The sequence below is a fragment of the Lycorma delicatula genome, chromosome 7 (genome assembly GCF_047948215.1).
Source record: "Lycorma delicatula isolate Av1 chromosome 7, ASM4794821v1, whole genome shotgun sequence".
Classification (NCBI taxonomy): domain Eukaryota; kingdom Metazoa; phylum Arthropoda; class Insecta; order Hemiptera; family Fulgoridae; genus Lycorma; species Lycorma delicatula.
In genome coordinates this window covers 52,388,271-52,403,765 of record NC_134461.1, presented here as the reverse complement: position 1 = coordinate 52,403,765, position 15,495 = coordinate 52,388,271, and the positions used below count along the sequence as shown (strand labels likewise).

Sequence of the window (15,495 nt, the reverse complement as noted above, 5' to 3'; positions counted from 1 at the left end):
AAAATTATTTGCCTGAGAGTGTGTAAATAATTTGTCAGATTTTAGTTTTTTCAGAAATTATATAAAAAGAGCTCAATTACTAGTTTCCCCTTCTAATTTTATAAGCAACTTTGTTTTGATTTTCTTGAAAGATGTTTATCTTATTTTGAAAATCATCTTATGTATATTTCTTTGTTAGTATTTGTACAATGTATACTGCCTGCTTAAATTCACATTTTTTCACAATTTTGGTTTTTTACTTACAATTCAGGTTTTCAGTAGGAATATCATACATATAATTCTATTTATTGTGAAAAATGTCTGTATGAATATTGTTGTAGAACTTTTTAAACTAAAAAGTATTTATTTTTTGTGTGATAATGTAATAAAAAATAGAGAAGTAAATGTATAAACATCTCCTGAATCTGTAAAGTACCAGGTTGGAGTTTATTGAAATATTGATTTTATTTTTAGTAATTTTTAGAGTTTTCCATTCTAATATATGTACTGAATAATATCAGAATAAAAATTTACATGATTCTTCTTTTATCTGCTTTCATTATATTACTCTGCTTTGATTGTAATTATTTTTACATTGCTGAAATGTAAAATTTGTTGCATTTAAATATTTACTTAGAAAAATTAATAAGCAACAGGACAGATCAGTATAATTTGTAATAAGTTTTGTATCTTCTAACTGGTGAATGAAACCCAGAAGTTATATTTACAATTTTTTTTGGCTGATGTCACCATGTAAGCTTGTAGCTTGTGTGCGGGATATAAAAATGGAAGTTAGTAGCTTAAGAAACATTCCACACCTGATTGGGATTTGAACCTGGGACTTCCGGATGAAAGGCTGAGATGCTACCACTCCACCACAGAGCTCGGCAAATTATCAGTTAGTTGATAACGTCTCTTAAAGTACATTGATTGCAAATGCAATTTGTTACATTGATCGTATCATTTTTATTAGAGTGATTGTCATCTTGATGAGTGAATTTAAAAGGCAGTTGCTTAAACTAGCAGTATAGGACAGTACTATCAGTATTAGTTCAACTGGCAGTCATTACACAGTAGGAAATTAAGGTCACTTAATGACTTTCTACGACAACTTTAACACTTCTAAGATTAAAAACAGGTACAGTATTTTATTTTATTTATAAAATTGATATTTTAGGTATATAAGAGTGTAAAGAATCATTCACTTCAAGCCTATAATCAAATGTAAGTTAAACACCCTACATTTATAACCATATTTTCAATACATCATTTCATATTTTTAAACATTTCTATTTTCCAGAATCTTGGTACAAAAAAAATAGGAAGGTTGGTAATTTATTCTCAAGTTATGACAACTTCAATGGCAGTATTGAATGGTCCTCCATTAGCGCATGGATTAGCCGTTATACCTTGCATTCAGACAAAAGGAACAGGTTGTTATACTTAGATTATTATAAATGTAACTTATAAAAAATGTGTTATTGTTTTGTTTTTCATATTTCTTTTCAAAATATTTAATATTTTACTAGCTGAACAAAGAAATTTTCATATTTCAGTATTTCAATAGCTCTAAAAACCAGATTTATGGTAATGTCTATACATTCACCTAGGAAACCATACTGATATTGAAAAACTAGTTTGTATATATCAGAAATGGAAGAAACAACTTGAAATTGAACTGTGTCATATTTAATCAATAGTTATTGAAAAAATGTAATATACACTAAATTAAGGACTGTTTTTTTTAAACAACTATAATTAATTAATATTTAAAGATAAAGATTTTGGTCTATGTAACTTTCATAGAAGTATACCTGTAAAGTATAAAGACTTTCCAATAAGGATGCCGCCACCAAGATTGATCAGGTGAACAGATTACTTTATTTTTACGAAATGGCATACTGAGTGAGTCTAAAGTATGGAAACCCCCTCAACAACTTTAAAACTGGCAGATAGAATATTGTAACATTCAGGATAAGGTATCGTCCACTACTTTACCTTCTGGCGAAAAATATAATTTCAACCTCTTCTTGGGGGATGGCCCAGAAGTTATAACCCAAATATTTTAAATGGTAACACCCTCTGTGTTATACATCATTTTAAAGGTATTTTTAAGATGTGGAAATCTTTCATTTGCTGTAAGAAGTTTCTTCGAATACCAATTTTTGTGAACGATGATGAATTGATGTTGTTGAACTACATTAATACTTTCAGGCACAATGGTGATGTTCTTAATAGACGACTAAAATGAGAACCCTCTGGTAATTTAATATTTGCAGTTGAACCTGTGTCTTCAAATTTCTTGATCAACCTTCAAACTTTCATCTCAGGTTCATTATGATGACTGAATATTGCATGAAGCTTTTGAGCAGCCTCTGTGAAACACTTGCCATTCTTGTTATAAGTTTTAACAATCAAAAGTTGTTGTTCCATTATGTAGGACTACATCACAGTTAACTGCAACAAAAACAGATAACAAAATTTATAAGAACAGTGTAATCAATCCAACAACAAAGCAATCACATGGAATTCAAATCTGATGTTCTTGATGGAATACCTGTTAATTAAACTATATTAAATATTGACTTTAATTTTTATTGTAAATAAATTTCAAATTGATAGTGGATATTAAAAAGAAATAATATCAGTCTAGAGTTAGTACAACAAAATGATTCTAAATATGTATAAATATATATATATATATATGTATTTTTTTTAATTTAGATTACATTTTTTATAGTTCTTTCTTTCTCTTTTTCCTCTGTACATTAAATAACTATAAATAATACATAATATGAAAATGCAGAGAGTTACATTTTCTTTGAAAAAATAGTTGTAATTTAAGGTTGCTTTCAGCTGTACTGTGTTCAGAAGATTGAGTGATGTTGATATGGCTGTTTAAGTCCTCCTGACCTACACCCTTAACAACTACTGAAAGAACTGCTGCCCTCTTTCAGGAATCATTCTATAGTCTGACTCTCAACAGATACCTCTCTGATGTGGTTGCACCTTCGGCGGAGCTACTCTGTATCACTGAGCACTCAAGCCCCCTCGACATCAGCAAGGTCTCATAATTCATAGAGGGAGAAATTTTTAATGGTCACATTAAAAAATTAATGTATACTATTATTTATTACTATTTCTTTCTGAAGCTTTTGTTTTTTTATCTCTATTCATTACATCATACTTTTAGGCTTTTGTACCCTTTATTTTTTAAGCCCTTTCAAATTTATTTCTTAGGTCATTTTAATGGTGATAAATATTGCTTATATTTATACAAAAGAATAATGGAATATAATTAAATATTTAATTATATTTAAATTATTATTATTATTATTATTTCAATTATTATTTTGCATGCTGAATATTATCAGGCCACTGAATCCGTTATGTTCAGGTTCAGAAATACCTCGGGGTGCTCCTTCACGCAAATTTTCAACTCAAGGACAATTTACAATATCTTGTGAAGAAGGCCTATAGTGCTTTGTGCTTCTCTGATATTCGGCGTGTGATGAGTCCAGATTGGAGTCTAAATTTTAAGACTATGTGTATTCTTTATAAAGTTCCGTGTGAGGCAGTGATGTTGAATGGGTGGATACCTGTATGGGATACCTCCCATATTATCTATGTATGGGATTTTATGGGATATAGATACCTGTTACCTGTATGGGCAGGTAGGCTAAAATATAAAAATTATAGGTATATTTTACTGAGGGCCCAGCACGTCTTGCTATTAACAGTAATAGGGGGTTATCGCACTATCTCTCGTGAGGCTGTTCTGGTGACTGCTGGAGTGAAACTCATTTATGTTCTTGCAGTTGAGTGTAACAGCGTTATTTTGCTAAAAAGTTGGGTGAATTGATTTCTGCAAAAATTCGAGAAATTAAGAATAGTGGATTTCAATTGTAGCAGGAGAGATGGGGTGAGACAACTAATAGGCGTTTTATGTATGGTTTCTTCCCTGATGTGAGGAGTTTACGGGGCTTCTCCTGGATATCTCCTAATAAATGTGCCACACAGTTTCTTTTGGGCCAAGGTGCTTTTAGGAATAAATTGACTCGTTTTTGTCTGGCAGATTTGGGTCTGTGTCTGAGTTGTGGTATAATGGATGATGATGTTTTGTATGTCTGTTTTTATTATGAGGACAGACAATTAGAGGTTGTGAGGCAGCTCAGAGATATTGGACCTTACTTTGATTTGGCTGTCAATTGTAACAGCTGAGCCGAATGGGTTATGGTAGAGAGTTTCATAAAATAAAACATATTCACTGAGTTGGGGAGGGCGTATAGGAATGGATGTTCATATAACATGGGTGACTATGGTTGCTTGGATATTTTGGTTGCCATGATAGGCATTTTTGAAGTTTTGGTTTTGTTATTGCGGTGCTGTTAATTTAATTTTCTTTGTTGTTGGGCATTTAGCTCAAAATCTATAATTTATTCTACCCGGTCTATTTTGTACGAGTGGTTTTGGTTATTTGTTTTTCGTTACGTTAGTTTATAGGGTTTGCACTGATGGAAATGTCATTCATGGCATTTGCATCTGTGGCACTCTGACAGAGACCAAGATGATGAATGAGAGACATCAGTCAGTTTGTGGGCCTAGTAGATGAATGACCGGAATCATCACATGATGGGATCTTCCCCTTCAAGATCAGAATGATGTTGAATATTCTAATAATTAAAATTGTTTAAAGAGTTGTTAAAGAGGATTTTACTTAATAATAAATTATTTTCTCTTGAATTTATTAATGTACAGAATTAAATACAGTATTTATTTGACTGAAAGTAAGTTAATTTTTTGTTTTGTGTTTTGTTACTGAGATTTACAATGCAGCTAACAAATACTAATTTGAATTAGTTGTTAATCGATCAGTTCCTCCTTCTGTTACATCTATTTTCTTTTAATGACTTAAATTTTAACGTATTTTATTTACTAATGTGTAACTGTGATTTCATAAATGTGTATTTTTTTTAATAGGTCGAGGTGGTAATGCTTGGTTAAGCCCAGAAGGATGTGCTATGTTTTCACTGCAGCTTCACATTTCACTAGATTCTATTTTAGGACAGCATCTCTCAGTATTACAACATCTTACTGCACTTGCAATAGTTTCAAGCATATGCTCTCTTCCTGATCTACAGGTTATTATTATTACTCATAATTTTATTAGTTGTTTAAAACTGATGATTTCGTATTGTTTAGGTTGAAGTTTATAAAATGAGGAAGATATCTTATGTACTGCTCAGTTTGATGACCTGTCAGAATTTTATCTTTTTTTTTTAAAGAATCAGTTCTAATAATTGTGTCAAAATTGGTTTAATTTGGTTGTTCAATGTTACAAATTTACATTAATTTTCTTTTTCTTTACAGGGATTAGATCTTGGACTTAAGTGGCCAAATGATATTTATGCAAGTAGGTCAATAAAGATTGGTGGAGCAGTTATAAATAGTACATTACAGAATGGAATTGCTATTTGTAATATTGGTCAGTTTGTAAAATAGTATGTTTTATTATAATTTGTATTATGAAAGAACTTTGATTGTTTATGTGTATAATTAATTTCCTATATATCATTTATTCAGGAAGTTTACAGATTTGAATCTTGGTTAGATTGGATATTTTTCACCCATTATAAAATTTAAACATCATATCCTTTGCACAGACCTTCTAAATTTTATAATCCATTATAATAAGTTATATATAATTTATTAAAATTGGTGATTACCTTTAACCCAGCCATACGCAACCTATGGCCCATGGGCCATGTGCTATTGCATTAATAATACATTAATACATATTACATAAAAATAAAAATTACATAAACATAGATTGTTACTGACCTAAATAGGTATTCTTCTTGCAAAATGTAAGACAAATAAATTTTTTAAGTAGAAATACTACAGTTGTTAAGGGACAAGATAAACTGGTCCCCCCCCCCCCTTATGAGCACGGAGGTTGTCATGAAGGAGGGAGGCCTCGTATGCTGACCTTCTGAATAAAGTAAAAGAAACTTAGGTACCAACTTGGTCAAAGACATTATGTTCGTAAAAAAGGGTAGAGGCGGTGAACTTGAGGTTAAGCTGTTGGGGAAGAAGGCCTCCAAAGTAGTTGCAGCCACAGATGTTATTGCTATAGGCAAGGGAACTGGATCCAAAGGGGTAATCTTGCATGTTAAAGATCTAGACATTGATACTACAAAATAGGAGGTCATGGAGGCCATCAGGAAAACATTGAAGAGAGATGTAGAAATAAAAATAATGTCTACGTTCTGCATACGGAAGCTGCCAGAACGCAACAGTTATCCTACTAGGTAAGGATGTCTGTCAGCTCTCAGTTCTGAGCTGAGTAGTTGTCGGGTGGCATTCCTGTAGAATTGAAGTCATCAAACTGGACTCCAATTGCTTAAGGTGTTGGGAGCCTGGCCATATGGTGTGTACAGTCTCGGATTGCACGAACTGCTGTTACAACTGTGGTGGGTCCGGGCATAGGAGGGCAGAATGTAAGGCTCGTCAGAAGTGTGTGGCTTGTGGAACTGTCGGGCATTGGATGGGGGCCCAAGTCTGTTCAAAATTTCAAGCATGAAGATATTGAATGTAAACAGGAGCTGGGCTGTGTACGACCTTGTGTGACAGACAGCAAACGAGTGCGACAGGGATTTCCTCATCATCACAGACCCAAATCAGGCTCGGGACAGATAAGGACTCAGACGTGGCAATTATCAATGTCTGGAGGCAGTTTGCTGTGGAGTAAGTCACCTCTTGTGATAACTTTGTCATTATTGAACTCGCTCACTCTGTTGTGGTGGGTGGATACACCTCCCCAAACTGGGAACAGTCAGTTTTCAATAAATTCCTTGACAACATTGTGTGTCAGGAGACAGCAAAAAATTTGTTATCATAGCCGGGGATTTTAATTCCAAAAGCCTAGACCTAGGTGGAGTCCGGGACACAAGAAGGGGCTTTAGGTTTGCAACAATGTTGCAAACCTTTACAAGGGGAAGGGACGGATCTGTCCTAGATGTAGTTGCAATCTCAGTGAAAATGCACAACTGGGTAGAGGAATGTAGGGTACTTGAGGAAGACCATTGCAGCGATCACAGGGTTGTTCTGTTCCAGATAGGACATCATAAACCTAGGGGTGTGGTGGCTCATACAAGATGGAAACCCAGTGAGAGACAGACTCAACGGATCCTCCAGGTCATCCACTCAGGGCGCAGAACTGAAAAGGTTGCATGAACCTGCAAGATTGAGTAAGCTCCTGCAGGAAGAATGCCAGAAGTATAATGCGATAAGGTCTAACAGGAATCAGGTCTGTTGGTGGTCCAATGAAATTGCTGAGCTAAGGAGAGGAACATATAGGGCTAGAAGAATACTCCAGATGATGAGGGGTAGACAGTTGAATGTTATTGACTTGGCTGAGGCAGAGTATAAAACCGCTAGGAAGAAACTAAGCGCTGCGATTAAAAAAGCAAAATCAGATACTTGGAATAAATTAATTTTTGGCTTTGACTCTAACCCCTGGGGAAAAGGCTCTCAGATAGCCATTAAGAATCTGGGTAGACGGCTCCACTGCTTTTCTAGGGAGCAGACAAAGAGGGCAATATCTGGCTTTTCTGGGTTGTAGAAAAAGATTGGACTGAGATTGTCAGTGATGAGGTACACAGGTTCTCTCTGGGGGAGTTATAGTTGGCTATATTGCCAGGGTCTGTAATAAGAAGATAGGCAGAGTGCCATCCCTGGGCCTTGTTGGGAGTACTGAACATGGCTCTTGGAGGGGGAGACTTCCCCTACAAGTGGAAAGTCACAAGGTTAATCCTGATCCTAAACCTGGAAACCGGATGCAGGAGAATAAGAATTATAGACATATATGTCTTATTAATTCAATAGGAAAACTGTACAAACAGATAATTGCTAGACGGATACTGGAGGAGATAGAGCTCTCCTGTGGTTTCTCAGACAACCAGTACGGCTTCTTCATGGGGCGCTCTACTGTTGATGCTATTAACTATGTGATGCGATAGGCTGCGATCAAGGTCGCTGGAACAAGGAGGAAGAGACAGATTCCCCTTTAAATTTGTCAGTGGGTTGCTCAGAGAAAGCGGGTCAGTGGGTTGCTTAAATATGGAGCTGGCTCCCAATAAGATGGTGGTGTTGCCATTGGTTGGTCAGTGAAATTTTAGGGAGGGATATGACTGTTGTAGTAGACAGACAAATAATAAAGAAGGATAGGGTAGTTATACTTGCAGAGATCCAGGAAATTTACTACTCATGCCAGGAAGGCTGTTGCAAAAGCTGAGAGGACCATGATTGCTCTAAGAAAACTGATACCGACAAGTCTGAAACCAGAACTGGTGTAAGGAAGATTATTTTATCAGTAGCAATACCTGTACTGTTAAATGTGGCCCCAGCCTGGAGGTCGGTATGAGAAATTAAGAGAAGCTGTGAGCTTTTACAGTCATTCCAGTGTAGACTGGTGATCATGTCTGCTATGGCATACCGAACAGTATCCAGGGAAGCAGTTGGAGTAATAGCTGGGTGCCACTGAGATCAGCCTATGTATGTAGAATTTTGGAAATTAGTGCCTAAAAAATATAAGGCTGTACAAAAATGTGTACAAATGTTGCTCATATTTTTCACATCAATATATCTTTGTGAAATATCCTATTCCAAATGAAAAATAAAAATACGAAAAATGAGAAATATGAAACTGACTTAATAAGCCGGTTTCTATTTACAGAAACCGGCTTATTATTATTGTTAATAATAATTCACATCTTGATGAATTAAGAATACTATGTAGCAATTATAAACTTAGTTCATCTAAAATTTTAAAAGTTTATCTTGGTGTCAAAAATTGCATTAATACTTACATAAATATTTTTTTTGGAATATTTAAAGTTTATTCTATTATATTATAACTCCTTTGATTAAAGTTGGCAGCAGTTTTAATTAATCTGAACAATTTTTTACATTACAAATTGCATTATGTAGCAAACAAATTTAACTGGCCCAAAAGAAAAAAAAGGTTGAGTATGGCTGCTTTAGCCTATTAACTATCATAAGCAGATTAAATAGTGCTTAAAATTTTTAAATTGTTTTAGCTCAATACCATTGTGTTATAATGTTTGAAAGAGTGATAGAAAATATCAGAATTCATTCAAGTTTAACCCACACAGGGTCTTGGTGTAAAATCTTTTCTAATATTATTTTTGTTATGATTTGTAGAATAACAAGAAATATAGTAATTAGTTTTTTCTGTATATTAAAATTCTTAATTTGTGTAATTTGTTCTTAGGAAAGTCTAAAAAAGTTATTATTTTTGCTTTAATAGTGAAAATTATATAATAATGAAAAGGGCGTATTAACTGTGTTGTATAACAGTTAAATAGCTGATTAGTGTGGTAATAATTTAGTACATCTTTAATTAAATTACATTTTAAGTAACTTGTAGCTATGTACCATAGATCACAATCTTTTGTAAGTTTTTGCTTAAGTCAAAAGAATAACTATTAAAAATTCCATACAGACCCATGAGTTAGTTCATTAAATTAATGTAGAAAACATTTTGTAACTGGTTTCTACATAATGATACTGGTTTCCACATAATGACGTAAAAATGTGGTATATTTCTGTATGTTCTGTGTTAAAATTTGATGTAGAATGAAGAAAAATCATTTGATGGGAACTGTTGGCATGGTGGGTCTTAAGCCTTTTTTTTTCTAACCTATACCAATGTTTAAGTATTGAGATCCTTTAGAGATAACTATATCTTTGCTTAGAATGATCTTGTAGTTATACTGACATATTAATCCACTAGTTTAGTATATAAAAACCCACTGGTGATTTTTAAAATTATATATCATTTTTTCAATAGCTTGAAAAAATGATAAGCTATTGAAGGAGCTTATCATTTAATAAGAGGAGGCTGCTCGTGGATAATCCTTTGCAAGTTAATATTTTATTATAGTAATTACAGTGCATTTTATCTTTTTCAACCTTTTTGAAATAATTCCAATCATCTGACATCTTGGGCTAAACTAAATAAATAAATGAAAATACTTACAAATTGATATTTTTAACAGTATAAAATTATAATAACACTGCAGTCTGTGCCACAAAATATTAAACATGAGAATTGGATCTGAATTTCATTTAAATAATCTCTACATACATTTGTTTACATACACACCAAAAAAAAACATGTTAATTGCACATTCCTCCAGTCTGGTAAAGACTGGCCCACTGGGTCAGCACATCATGTGTTCTTGTGCAGTTGCTCTCTACTCAGGCAACAATATTGCCAGACCTTTCTCCAGTATAAACAACTTGCTGTGTAATTTTTGCTAAAATTAAAATCATTATAGCGGATTAATATATAAGTATTATGTATAAATTTAAAACTGGCTTTTTCCAGTAAAAAACCGGTTTTAAATTATACACAGCAATTTTTTACAAAAAAAAAAAAAGGTTTTTGAATTACATTTCTTTTAAAAACCGACAAACCCTATTCTGAAAAGATTGTATTACTGCTCTTTATGATTTTTTCTTTTAGTATCAAATGTTCCAGGTTTTTTTTTTATTATCAAAAATGTAAAGCAAAAAGAATGGGTTGTCAGATCATTGTTTGGTGCCCATAAATATGAATCTGATATTTAGTTGGCTGATGTTAGTTGATATAGGCTGATATTTAGTTGATTAAAAATGTTAATATACAGTATTTGAATATACAATATATAATATATATCTACACAATATCTGTACTTATAACAAAAGCCCTTCTTGTGTTTCCACTGGAATTTTTAATAAAAAACCAAATCATTTATACGATTTTCTCACTAATTTATTTAAAACATAATTAAAAGATATTTTTAACAAGACAATACCATTTTATCAATTAGTTTTTGAATAAAACTACTTGCAACAAAATTAAAAAAGAAAATTAAATTTTCTGCACCACTATTTAATGTCTACATAAATATTGGCTTATTCATTATTTTATTAATACCTTGTGAATGTGCTATATTTTTTAGTTATTTTATTATGTATTTACTATCTTAATTTATTTTATTACTAATTTCATCATTTATATTTTAAATTATGAATACAGCCTTTAAGCACTTCTAATTTTTATTTTGTGATGATGCTATGATTCAAGGTTTTACCATGAATTTCCCTTAATCCATTTAGGCAGCTTTTTTTTATTCTGTGGGATAGCATACCTAATGTTTACTGAGATATGATCTAAATAATTTTTATTTTTATATGCTAGATTAAAATTAAAAATTTATTTATTTATCATTGTTTTACTGAGCAAATAATTATAATAACATTTATTTTTAGGTGTTGGATTTAATTTAAACAATAAAGAACCAACAACTTGTGTCAACGAAATGATTAATGAACTTAATAAAAAGACAGGATCAAAAGTACCACCTTTATCGTTTGAAAAGTATTTTGCTATTATATTTACTGAACTAGAAAGATTAATCAATTTAACCCAAAGCGGTCACTTAGATGAAGTTATTATGTTATATTATAAATATTGGCTTCACAGGTATGTATTCTTATAATCTTATTTAAATTTCTTAACAGAAAATAGTTCATTGATTGACCTGTAAGTTCCTGAACCAATATTTAGGTTCATATCTTCCTTACTGCAACACAATACCCCAATACAGGAGATTATATTTATTATCATTTACAACTTTTTAATGTAAAATCCGCGGAATGAAAATTTCCATTTCAGTTAATAGATCAAATATGTTTGAATCTATTGTGTTTTAAGTTTTGTTTAACTTTTTTTTTTTATTAATATCCTTTACTCAAAAAAAAGTCTTTCTAAAAGCTAATGAGATGCGTAGGATATAAAAATGTAAACATTATATAAAAATGAAAATTGGGTGTATTTCTAAGACTATCTTTTCTGTTTAATTAACTGATAGAATTGAGATAGAAACTTAATAGTGATTAGTAAAAGTAGTTCCTGATTACTGCATTAGATTTATTAAAAAATTTTACCAAAAAAACAGTTCATAACCTAAATAAAAGTTTGGTAAAATGACAAAATATATTTAATAATCCCATCCTATTATTACAAGATATTTTATCAGTATTTTATATTTTTAACATATTTCTAACATATCAGGTTAAAAATTAATCTATTACAGTTGGTTAGAATGATTCAAAATGTAAGCCAGTGTTCGTTCAAATACAGAATTTTTAATTTATTAAAAATTTTTTTTTTGTGACTACATCTGTTAACTTTTGCTGGTTTAAAAACTTTTCTTGCAATTAAGAGAAAAAGTATTTTAAATTGTATTTTTATATTCATCAAATCGGTTATTAATTTACAAAATATTTTTAATAAAGCAGTTGTACTGATCATATTACATGTTCTTTATTAATTAATATAAGAATTGAGATGGTTTTGTTTTAGTATGAAACTTATAATTTCTCTACGTAATAGTAAATTGAGTAAACTTTAATTTTACTTTGTCTGGTAATGTGTCACAAACTAATTTTTTCCGCATAAGAGGAATGATTGTTCCAATAATAGGTAGATTCATTGGAAATTGATGCATTACAGGCTTATATTGTAATAATTTATATCTATTTTAATTAAAAAAACCTAATTCGATATTAAAATTTACTGACCTATTGCTATTAAAAAAACTGTTTAGATTATAAACTTTCCTCATTATTTCACTTAAAGCCTAAATAGCCGTTATACTTGTTGGTGATAATGAATATATAATCATCTCATTCAATCACTACTGATACATTCATCATTAGTTGATTGTACAGTGGTTAGGCGTGCTGGACTCTAGGTCTGATAGACTTGCAGATTAAGAAATTTTTCTTTCAGTAACTCAGAACTTAACTGGAATAAATTTACTTATTTGAAGATTGTTGATTTTTTGTAGTTGCATGTTTATTGTAGGCATGCTCTAACGCATGTATGTATTAGTAAATATACTCTATATTACTATATAGTATACTAATATAGATGAATTTTAATGGGAATCTCAACAAAAATGTTTGTTAGTTTAACAATCAGTTGAAATACTGTAAATATCAATTGGGGTTTATTACAACTTAATAAATCTTCTTTATTATAATTTGTAGTTTCAAAACAATTACACTACATACTAAATTTCCTCATTTATGGGCTCTATATAAAAATATTTATAAATTATTTAATCTGTATATTCATTTTAAAAGTTGGTGCACATACACAGATATGTCATGGACTCTAAGAAAAATAATATTTTGGTATAATACAATTCAGTTGTGGTAGACTTATTTCCACTAGTATTAAAATATAAATTAATTTTTCTAAATAATAAAAACTAAAAAACAAAATTGTATGAAAAATAATTAGCTATATTTTGAGCATACTATATTATATAAGTACTGTACTTTGTGATTCTTTAGTTGTCATGTCACTATATTGAAAAATATTGGTGATTGGATGAAATGACAAAAAGCTCTTGTATTTTCTCACTCAAACTGGGTGAAGGGAATTGTCAGTGTAAGGATTAAACAATAGCTTTTGCAGTGTAATGGCATGCTGTTGGTAATTATTAATGGCTATATTAACATAGGAATCAATGTCGTGTAATGGAAAATTGATTCAGTAGTCCTACTTCCTAATGTTGGAAAGAAAAGATGTGCATGTCTGTATGATGCATATGATGTATTTGAATCTGAACATACTTATTATGATTTGCCAGTTGAGTGTTTTCTTGAGTGTAATCTTGTGTTTCAATCTGTTAATGGTTATCTTTAATTTTTTTAATTTAATAGTAATTTTCTTATTCTTTTTAGCAATGCTGAAGTCTCTGTTGTAACTTCAGATGGAAGTTCTAAACAGGTAACTATTATTGGTATTGATGATTTTGGATTTCTTAGGGTCCAAGATCAAGAAAACATTGAATTTACTGTTCAACCTGATGGTAATTCATTTGATATGCTGCATGGTTTAATAGCTCCAAAAGTTAATTAAATACTCAGCTATTTTCAAAAATTATATCATATGCTTTATTTGTAATAAATTTATTCTAAAATTACAGCTTTTGCTGTTATCAAATTTTAATTGTATTCTAGGCACTACTTGTGTTTTATTTGAATTTTTTTCTGTTAAGTATTAGAAGATGTATATGCGTAAACAACTTTGAATATTTCTTTTAGTTATTTATTAAATTAATTTTAAATTGGTAAATAAATAAATATATAATTACATAAGAGATATTCAAATTGATTTCTTATCTTAATTTCAATTAATAAATTCTAAACTGTACTCAAGTCATTCAACTTGATATAAAGTGTGTCATTCTTTAAACCTTGAATTATTACTTTTAACAACAGAAATTTTGCTTATAGTAGAATTCAGCAGTTTTTACAATCTGCTCCTTTACAGTTTATCTATATGGTTTTTTAAGTTTGATATTTTACCAATGTATTTTTAACTTTAGTTAAGTCGTTTCAGTAATATACTCACTGTTCTTTAACTTTCTGTAATTTCACTCAGGTGTCAGATTTTAATTGATGATTCTGAATCCATTAAGATTTTTCCCTTTGATAACTTGTTCTTTAATGAATTATACCAACAAAAGTAATATAATAGTTGTGTATAATAATTAATTTTTATTCCAAAAAGTTTTTATGTTGGTACATACTGGACACTGTGGTATATTTATTAAAAAAAAAATTATTATGGGATTTAAAAAATCTTATTTGGAGTAAAGTTTAAATGTTTTGATTCTTTTTTATTTGGATGTAAAGAAAAAGAATACAGAAAATAAATTATTTATTGATGATATATATATATATATATATATATCACAGTTATACTCTATTGTATGATATATATATTGATATATTTAATTGTGTCTGGTTGACTAGCTTCAAATTATACTCTTTCTTGCTCTAATATTCGAGGAATTTGATCACACCTCTTTTTACCTCTCTTTTGTCTATGGTGCTATTCAATTTGCTGGGATCATATTTACCAGAAGTTCGCAATCGAATAGATACTTGTTATTCTGGATCTTGCTGCATTCAGAGGTTCAGAGCTGGAATGATCAGGTCTCTGTTTTTGATGGATTTGGCTTTAACTGGTTAGCTCTGTAATAAGTGTCAAGTTCCTCTATTGCTCCACTTTAATGGTTTTGGGTTGGGCTGTTAGTGCGAGATCATCTGCGTACAGGAAGTGATTATTGTGTTCTCCTATTGGCTGATCGTTGTTGTAGGTATTAAAGTGTTGGTGATAGTACACTGCCTTGCTTATGATAAAGCATTCCTTTGCCATCTCCAATTGCTCTCCTTGCCATCTAGTGTTACATAGAACCGATGATATCTCGGTAACATGGTTACTATGTGCTGGTCTTCAGTGTGCTGCATCAAGTTCAAGATTTGGCCCATACAGGACTTTACTGGTTTGAAGCCAACTTGTTGCCAATTTAGGCATGCATCAATCCTCTCAGCCAAGCAGTTACGAATGAGTTGTTCGAAGAA

The 15,495-nt window shown here is 31.1% G+C and overlaps 1 protein-coding gene across 1 annotated transcript in view; it reads left to right on the top strand.

The window, feature by feature from the left end:
* Hcs (holocarboxylase synthetase-like protein) overlaps positions 1-14,266 on the top strand; it is a 74,579-nt gene extending 60,313 nt beyond the window's left edge. Inside the window, exons 14-18 of the mRNA XM_075371441.1 lie at positions 1,280-1,412; positions 4,960-5,120; positions 5,350-5,464; positions 11,320-11,533; positions 13,807-14,266. Of these exons, the coding sequence (XP_075227556.1) occupies positions 1,280-1,412; positions 4,960-5,120; positions 5,350-5,464; positions 11,320-11,533; positions 13,807-13,984 (801 nt within the window). The 3' untranslated portion in view covers positions 13,985-14,266. The remainder of the gene's footprint in view (positions 1-1,279; positions 1,413-4,959; positions 5,121-5,349; positions 5,465-11,319; positions 11,534-13,806) is intronic.
* The last annotated feature ends 1,229 nt before the right edge of the window (positions 14,267-15,495 follow it).